Here is a 9941-nt window from a genome sequence, read left to right as displayed (position 1 = left end):
TGATCAAAAAGCTTTCCTGGATGTCAAGTTTTAAAAGTAAACACAACATTTGCAGTTTTGGTCTTGCGTTCAGACCAATCAGCTAGCCACCACTCTCCCTAACTCACCCTTCTCACAAGATTCACAAAAGAATTTCCCAAAAGTCAGCTGCATAGCAAACACACCTTGTAAGAGAATTATATCAACAGCTAACATTTATATTGCTCCTTTGGCATGAAAAAACACTCCAAGGCATTTTACAGGTCCAATATTAAAACAAAATCTAACATTGAGCCAGAAAAGGAGATAACAGAGCAGATGACCAAAAGCTTAGCCCAAGTGGGTGACTTTCAGAAGAGCCTTAAAATGGAGAAAAGTATGAGGCAGAGGTATACAGGGAGGAAATTTCAAAGCTTAAATGTTCAGCAACTGATTTGGGGCACTTAAAATCAGAATGGTCAAGAACCCAGAATTAGATAAGCAGAGAGCTGGAGAAATGAAAAGAGGAAAACAGAAAACATGGAGGGAAGTGAAAATGAGGTCAAGAATCTTAAAATTAGGTTCTGTTTGACAGGAAGCCAATGTAACTCAAAGGTGATAAGTGAATGGAAGTTGGTACAAAACAGGACACAGGCAGCAGAACTTTGGATGACGTCAGGTTTATGGTGGGTGTGGGGCGGGAAGTAAAATACAGTAGACCAGCCAGGAATGCAGTTGAACCTAATGTGAATAACGGGATAATTAAGAGTTTCAGAATGAGCTGAGGCAGGGAATAATCACAAAGATAGAAATAGTAATATGGTGGCGAGAACCTGATTCTGGGTTCAAATATGATGCCTATGACATCAATGTTTCAGTCAAGCAGGTTCAGTTCCAATGGTTGCCAGAAAATAGTACAGAATCACCAACGAGGGAACAGACTTCAGAACAGGGACCAAAATTAATGGTTTAAATCTTCCCAATATTTAGTTGGAGGAAATTTTTGCTCATTCAATACTGGATGTTGGACATCCATTAATTATGCTACTCAAAATGAAGTGTAAAAAAAAAACATCCAGAAAACAAGATGAAATGAGACTTTCAACAACTGCCACATTATATTGGGATGATTTTCCCAATATTCAGAATTCCTCTCACTTAGTTCCATCTAGACGTTACTGAATAGCTACTGGTTACCGTTATTTGTGTCACTAGATTGCAAGGCAGACCACATACACTGGTGTAAGCTGCTCTGTAACTCAACTTACACAATAGAATATCTTGTTCCCTGGTGGGATGTGTAAAGAGCAGGAGCACATACAGTCAGCAAGCTAAAGAGTGGTACTGGTTTCTTCCTTTGCATCCACCTTTATTTTCAACAATTATATCTATTTCTAGAATGCAGAGTATTGCTTTATGCAGTGGAGGAAAATAGAATAAAATGTATTGATACTTTGGATGATTTGAACTTTTACTCCAAGTTAAGCTCTCCATTCTGAATCTGATTGGCAAAAAGGAAAAAAAAACCCTTTAACTCTGTTTCTTCTCAGGATGAAAGTTGAACTGAAGTCAAAACAGAGCATTTTACATTCATTCCACTACTACTGTAAATCAGAACCACCGGGATCTTCTGCTGTAACCTGGTTAAGAAAAACATAGAAAGGAAATGTTTTCATGCCTGCACAACAGTCACATTATTCAGTTCAACTGCTCTAGTGGAATAGCCATTTAAAAACAATTATTGGCTTTGTACAAATCTCACTGAATTCTAGCATAAACATAACCGGAAAACAACACTGTTTACAAAGATAATGAATAATAAAACAAACTTTTATAGCTGGAACATTTCAAGTTGTTTGTTACCCATCATGTGGAAATGCTTTGGACAGTTTTGTAGGGCAGATGGACCGGATTTTCTCAAACTCAATGCCATTTTGTACTATGGTCCTTGTCAAGTTCTAGTGATATTAATATTTTAGGTCTGCTGCACTGAACTCAATATTCAAGCAGGTCCAACAAACAATGGCTTCCCTCAGTGATTAAATGATAAAAGGACCAGATGTCAGTCTTTCACTAAACTTTGACAGTTTGGGCAACAGACAAGAACAAGAGTCTTCACCTCACGTCTTCAAAGGTTTTATCCAGTGCCTCTAAATAATACTTGGTTGCTTGCAAGGTGAAAACCCACAACATTTGGGACATTTCATGTCCCTGAAAAAAGCTTTCAAAGGTTTTTTGTGGCCATTCTTCATATATTCAAAAAGCATTTGTGTTTAATAAATTCAAATCAAGCACCACTGAAATTCAAGAACTCTCAGTATTACTGAATAAGCTCAGACTACACAGAAATAAATTAACCATCGGGGACATGAATATCTGGTACATTGATCTTTGCAGGTAGCAAAGTATCCTATAATTAGCAAAGCATATAGATTTTAGGTGTCAATAATAAGTTATTGAGTATAAAAGCTATGCTGAGCTTTCATAAACTCTGATTCAGCTAAAAGTATTAGAATATTCCAGAACCACAATTTATGAAAAACGTCGAAGTGTCAAGGTACAGGAGATCTACCAGATTGGTTCCGGGGATGAAGGAATTTGGCTATAATGTTGTGTTGGACAAGCTGAGTCATTCTCCCCAGAACAAAACGGATTAAGGGGAAAATCAGAGCGAGTTGTCCAAGATTATGACAAGGCTGCCAAAGCGAAGTTGTTCCCATTAGCTGGTCACATCATGACCACGGGACCTTAAAAAAGTTTTTGGCAAAATAAAGAGGGGGATGAGGAAAAATTCCTTTTATGCAAGGAGTCCTTACTTTGGTTTGGCCTGGGGGTGTGCGACTCAGATGATCGATGGAAAACCGGATGGGCATTTGGGAAAAAATAAGACGTGAAGGGCTACAGGGCTACAGCAAAGGCCAACAGACTGACTGAACTGTTCTATAGAGCATCATCAATGCACTGAATTATTTCCTTTTATGGCATTATAAATCTAAATGTAGACAGAAAAAGACACCATGCATTTCCAAAATCAGGGTTAAAGTGTATTAGGATGTAGATTTACCCAGAGTTCTGACTTCTTTTAATGACTTGGTCAGGATCAGACAGCTCCTGAAAGATGCTCAGGACAACGTTTCTTGATAAGAATGGGTTACCAGTGATTATAAAGAGAGCCATACTGATCAAAGCAAATAATCAAATGAGGATACATTTCAGATGAAATGGCTATTAAAACAGTTAACTAAACAGCGGAAGAGGGAAGGAAATGAAAAAAATATAGACTCCAATGTGTTCATATCTGTGTGCATAGATTTTGATCAATGAATATTTTACAAAAGGAGCAGTGTTTCATAGCTTAAAATGATGGAATCAGTAGATATTGATTGTTTATAAATACTTCTAATTTCTGGCAAAAATGACCTTAATGTTCCAGCTACTCCCTACATTAATAGGTAAAAGAAATTGCAATTGGGCTTCATTCCACCTGCTGCTTCAAAGCAGTCTCTTTCTTCCTTTCATTTTTCCAAGAAGACATATTTGTAAATCAACACAATTCTAAAACTTATACTGCCTCAGACACAAACTTCAAGGTGTATGTTTATCCTGAATTATTCATAAGTAAAAAATCTGCATCGTAAACAATTTTTAAAAATCTATTGCTCCTTTTCTTTAAGGAAGTGTGAATTCTGTGAAAGTCATGCATTCTTAATGATAAAAGAGACAAATCCTTAGAAGAAACAATCTAATATAAAGAATTAAAAAGTTTAGCAGGCACAGATCATGCAATGTCAATTATGGAAAATGAAAAGAAAGATGCAGACATTTGAAATATCACCTGGCACCAAATTCATTCAGTTGTTACAAAATAGCTCTGATGTCTACAGTCTAGTCTGAGCCCAGAACACTAATTTAAACTTCATTTCCTTTACACTGTAACCTGCAGTTGCTTAGAAATTCCAATTGATTCCATAGCATAAATACAAAATAATTTATTTTTGAATCTACAATGGAAAGGAGCAATTTAACTCTAAAATGGCCCTAAGATTTAACATCTAAGTTTTTCTTCATTCAAACGATATCCTATTCAATCAAACATGCGTCATTTTAAAATTTAGACACAAACAGCAAATAATGGCTTATTCCCTTTGGTTGTATTGTCACTAATTTGAAAGTTCCCTTTTAATATTAAACATAAAGTGTAAAACGTAAAACTGGACTTTCCCTTTGGGTACAAAGGATGAAATTAGAAAAGCATACATATTAGCAAAGAATGAAGCATTTCATTATTAATATTTAAATGTGTAGCAACTCATGTGGTACCATTACATTTGATCTAAAGTAAGTATTTTTCCACAAAGAAAATGGACATCATTTCACATCCAAAGGCACTTTACTTGACATCGTATTTGTCAACCTGGCTCTCAACCACCTATGAATGTCAGTGGTGTACCTTTAGTCAGTTTCCCTCATGACTGTTATCCAGCTTTGGTGGTTCTACCAGTAGTCATGCTCTCACCAACAAAGCACTCAGATGAAAGCACACAAGTACATATGGTGCAGTCCTGAAGAAGCTGAATGCATTTCACCACATTTAGGGTGAAACATGGGAGTTCAGTGGATACAGTGTACCAATGACAGAATATTAAATCGCACAGACCTGCAGACTGAATTCAATGAGCAGACGATTTATAGCGGTTCAGTCAGGTGCACAACGCATCTTTTGTTGACAAAACCACAAAACAGTCCTTGGCTGGATACCATGTAGAGAGGGGGAGAAAAAATAAAAGGAGAAAGAAAGAATAACCTTCTACAATGCTGTGTAAAGAAACTCTATCAGCATCAAACATCTCTTTCTGGTACAAAAAGGGGGAAAGAAAGTTGCTTTATAAGGCATGAGGTACATCAGTCTCCAAACTTAAACCTTAGCCAAAAGGGCAGATTTAGCAGTGTCAATAGATAAGAAAAATCCATCTAGAAAATTTTAAATTGAATAAAAATGGCTTTGGAATAATTTGGCAACAAGTTTAGCTTCTCCACATGTGGAGAATAAGAAATCAAGTTCTTGGGTTTAACACATTACAATCATATCCCATTGGAAGATTTACATGTGCTGGACAAGTAAACTAATCTCTGTTAAAGGTTATGAAACAGTGCCAAGTGCAGAACCAACACCAAACATGTTTAATGTTTCACACGGAACAGATCTGAAAAGGAGTTAAAAAACGGGAGGGAAGAAAGGATCTTAGCATTACATCTGATATCTGAAAATTATGACCAGGTGAAAAGACAGTTAAAAGGAAAAGCTATTTGGGTGAAGTCAGCTGACTTTTCAGTACAAACGTACACAATGTTGACATTTGTAGAAGACCTCATTAAGAATTAGAATACTCGCCAGTTTCATGATGATCGAGACTTCATAAAAAAAAAGTCCGAAAGAACACAGGAAACAATTCTCAACAGAAACAACCTTACTTTAGAGCCGATTAAAACAACTGGGTTTATTCAAATTGGAGATGCATAAACATTGGGGCAATTTGCTACAGATATACAAATAGATAAAGGACTAGCCCATGGCGTCTAAAAGAAAAGACTGGGAAACACACAGGGATACAAGATTATAAAATTTAAAAGCAGAAGTAGGTCATTCAGCCCATCACATCTGCTCTGTCATACAATAAAATCATGGCTAATCTAATAATCTATAATCCTGGATTCCTTTACTGATGAGAAGAATCTCAGACTTGAAGATACATAGCAATCCAGCCTCTACAGCCCTCTGTATACCATCATCTGCCATGGCAGGATTCGGACCCAGGTCCCCAGAACATTAACTGGGACTCTGGATTAGCAGTCCAGTGATAATGCCACTAGGCCATTGCCTCCGCATAAGGAAGTGCTTTCAGTAGCCAGTACAAATAGACTGTTGCAACTAACATACTTGATATCCACTTTCAAAACAATTTCCAAAACTATATATCCACATTCAGAAATAAAATAGGAGTAGACCATTCTTCCTTTCGGATGTGCTCCACTATTCAATATTATCACCCTGATCATTCAACTCAGCATCTTGTTCCCGTTTTCTCCCCATACTCTTTGATCCTATTAGCCCAAGAACAACATAACTTTTTGAAAACATTCAATGTTTGGCCTCAAGGCTTTGTGTGGCTCACCACTCTGTGGGTGAAAAATTTCTCCTCATCTCAGTCCTAAATAGCCCACTCATACCCTTAAAGTGTGAACACTGGTTTTGAACTCCCAGTCATCACAAACATCCTTCCTGAATTTATCTTGTCTAATTCTGTTAGAATTTTATAGGTTTCTTTGAGGCTTCGCTTCATTTTTCTAAACTGAAGTGAATAGAGTATTAACTGAAATCCATCCTCATATGTCATTTCTGCTGAAATCTGTCTGGTAAAGCTTCATTGCACTCCCTTCATAATCAGGATATCCTTCCTCCGATTATGGAGATCAAAAGTGTACACAATACTCCTTTGTCTTACCAAGGCCCTGTACAGTTGCAGCAAGACATCCTGGCTCCTGGATTTAAATCCTCTCATTACGAAATTAAGCATAGTATTTGTCTTAAGAACTGTGGATGCTGGAAACAACAGACATTGCTGTAGAAATAAGGCAGTCCGGCAGCATCTCTAGAGAGAAACAAAGTCAATGCTTCAAGTCCAGTGACCCTTCTTCAGTACTGACATTGACTGCTTTCTCTCCACACATGTTCCCAGACATGCTGAGCTTTTCCAGCCATTTGTTTTTGATAACATTTGACTTCTCATCACCTGCTGCATCAGAGTGTTTGCTTTCTACGACTGGTATACAAATACACCCACGTCTCATTCATCACCCCTTTCTCAAATCAATTGCCATTCAGATAATAATGTGCCTTCCTCTTTTTGCCACCAAAATGGACAACCTCACATTTATCCATATTATGGATCATCTGCCATGCACCAGTCTACCTACTCAACTTGTCCAAAACACACTGAAGCAAGTCTGCATCCTCACATTTCATTCTGCCACCCAGCTTTCTGCTGTCTACAATCTTGGAGATATTACACTTCGCTCCCTCATTTAAATAATTAATGCATATTATGAATAGCTACCAAGTACTAATCCCAGTGGTACCTCACTCGTCACTACCTGCCACTCGGAAAAAGACTAGTTTAGTACAACTGATTCCTGTTTGCCAACCAGCTCTCTATCAATGTCCCAATTTGATGGACTTTAATTTACATGCTAATTTCACATGTTTAATGTACAAATAACAGGAAGAAACCAATCCCTATATCTGGGCAAAATAAAATTCTGTATAGATTCGATCACAGCCCCCACAGCAAGTTTTAAAATCAATTGAAGACACATTAATACATGTCTGCATTTATATTTAAAACTTTTACACGGGTGATATGTTCAGCCACCTGAGATCTGATCAGCTCAACAGCTCAATTTTAATTTTACAAGATCTATTTCAGACTAAAAATACCAATTCCTCAAACTTGCATCAATTTGCTTCACAGGGCTGTTTCAAGCCAAAAGGATTTGCACTTGTACTTTCACAAGGGACAAAATGAATTTTTTTTCTTTTTTTTTTGAAAAAAAAAAGAGAACGGTGAACTGTGCCAGTCTTGAACAAGAGACAAGTGGCAGATCTGTCAAACTTTCAGTCTTTACAACAGTCCCTGTAAAATGGTGTTAATTATGTAAAGAATACACTGCAGGAAGTGGTTGAACATGATGTTTATTTACAACTCAAGCATAAATAGAATTCTTTCCCAAGTAGAAAAGAAATTCAAAGCATCATGTTCCAGGTCCTTTTGTTGAAAATTTGGAATTTTAAAAAAAGTATAGTCCACCCTCCAAGGCAATATTAAGAATGATAACTGCATTGGAATCTGCACATGACTTGAGTCAGCACTAGAATGCATCATGGGCCAACAAGCTACATGGTACTGACACTATCAAAAACTCAGAACTGCTGGCTTCTGGGAGTTACCATTGACCTGAAAGGGATGGGTCCAGTCATAAATACTGTGGCTACAAAAGCCATTCAGAGAAGTGGAGAATCCTGTGGCGAGTAAGAACAAAAGAACAGTACAGCTCAGGAACAAGCCTTTTGGCCCACCAAGCCTTACCAACACAGGAAGCCTTTCTAAACTAAAAATCTTTTTGCTCTACACAGTCCATATCCCTCTATTCCCTACCAGTTCATATATCTGTCAAGATGCCTCTTAAGCATTGCTACTGTATCTGTTTCTACCAACTCCTCTGGCAGCGCATTCCAGGCACTTATCACCTCTTCAAAATAAAGCTTGCCTCCTACATCTCCTTTAAACTTCCCCCCCTTTTACGTTAAGCATTTCTAGCCTGGGAAAAAAAAACAACTTCAACTGTTCATTCTATCCATGCAACTCAATTTTGTAAACTTGTATTAAATCACCCCTCAGCCTCCAATGTTCAAATGAAAACAAACCAAGTCTGTCCAATCTCTCCTCATAGCTAACACCCTCCAAACCAAGCAACATCCTGGTAAACCTCTTCTGTACTCTCTCCAAAGCTTCCACATCTTTCTGGTAGTCTGGCAACCAGAATTGTACACAATATTCCAAATGTGGCCTAACTAAAGTTCTAAATAGCTGCAACATGACTTGCCAAATTTTATACTTTATATCCTGACCAACGAAAGCAAGCACACCATATGCTTTCTTGATCACCTTATCCATTTCTGTTGCCACTTTCACTGAACTGTGGATCTATACTTCTAGATCCCTCTGTATGTCGACGCTATTAAGGGTCTTGCTACTCACTGTATACTTCCTGCCTACTTAGATCTCGTAAAACGCATCACCTCACGTTTGTCCAGAGTAAACTTCATCTGTCATTTCTCCACCCAAGTCTCTAGCCTATCCCTATCCCAACATATCTGGCAATCTTCCTCACTATCCGCAACTCCTCAAATCTTTGCGTTGTTTTTAAAAGTTCCTATTCAGGCCAGTTACATTCTCAAAATCATTGACACGTACTACAAACAACAGGGGTGCTAGCACAGATCCCTGGGGAATACCACTGGTCACAGATTTCCAATCCGGAAAACATCCTTCCACTCCTTTTCTGTCCTCTATTACCAAGCGAGTTCTACCTCCATCTTACCAGCTCACCACAAATCCCATGAGTCTTCACATTCTGTATCAGCCTGCCAAGAGGGACCTTGTCAAAGGCCTTACTAAGTCCATATAGACAACATCTACTGCCCTGCCTTCAAAAATCTTTGTCACTCTCTAAGAAAACTCAATGAAGTTTGTGAGACACACCCTCCCCCACACAAAGCCATGCTGTGTATTGTTACGAAGTTTTACCCATATTTTTCCAAATGTCAGTAAATCCAAGAATCGTCTTCAATAATTTCCTACCACTGATGTAAGGCTCACTGGCCTGTAATTTCTTGGATTATCTCTTCTTAAACAAAGGAACAACATTGGCTATTCTCCAGCCCTCTAGGACCTCTCCTGTAACTAAAGAGGAACAAAGATTTCGTACAAGACCACCACAATTACCCTCAGCATTCGGGGATACATCCCATCAGGTGCTGGGGGCTTGTTTACCTTAAGAGGTATCACAGTGTGGAGCTGGAGGAGCACAGCAGGCCAGGCAGCACAGAAGCAGGAAAGTTGACGTTTCGGGTTGGGACCTGTCTTCAGAAATGGGGGAGGGGGAAAGGGAGCTCCAAAATAAAGACAAGAGGAGGAGTGGGGCTGGGGAAGGTAGGTGGGATGGTGATAGGTGAGTGGAGGTAGGCAGTGTTGGGGATTGGTCATTGCTGTGGGAGGAGCAGATAGGTGGGAGAGAAGATGGACAGGTTGTGTAAGGTCAAGGAGGCAGGGATGAGAGGGAGGGTTGGTCATGGGATGAGGCTGGGGGTGGGGAGACTTTGAAACTGGTAAAGTCCGCATTGAGACCATTGGGTTGTAGGCTCC

At 38.7% G+C, this 9941-nt stretch overlaps 1 protein-coding gene across 2 annotated transcripts in view; it reads right to left on the bottom strand.

The window, feature by feature from the left end:
- The window catches only part of LOC109923563 (disks large homolog 1-like), a 193103-nt gene that overhangs the window by 145060 nt on the left and 38102 nt on the right, over window positions 1-9941 (bottom strand). The window contains exon 4 of one of the 2 annotated variants that reach the window (XM_048604325.1): window positions 13-1598. The exons of the other annotated variant lie outside the window; for it this stretch is intronic. Within the exon in view, the coding sequence (XP_048460282.1) occupies window positions 1560-1598 (39 nt within the window). The 3' untranslated portion in view covers window positions 13-1559. Of the gene's footprint in view, window positions 1-12; window positions 1599-9941 lie in introns of those variants that run through there. 2 annotated transcript variants of the gene reach the window in all.

Source organism: Rhincodon typus, chromosome 13, assembly GCF_021869965.1.
Source record: "Rhincodon typus isolate 14 chromosome 13, sRhiTyp1.1, whole genome shotgun sequence".
NCBI lineage: Eukaryota > Metazoa > Chordata > Chondrichthyes > Orectolobiformes > Rhincodontidae > Rhincodon > Rhincodon typus.
Note: the sequence above shows the minus strand (reverse complement) of the source record. Positions and strands in the feature narration are given on the sequence as shown.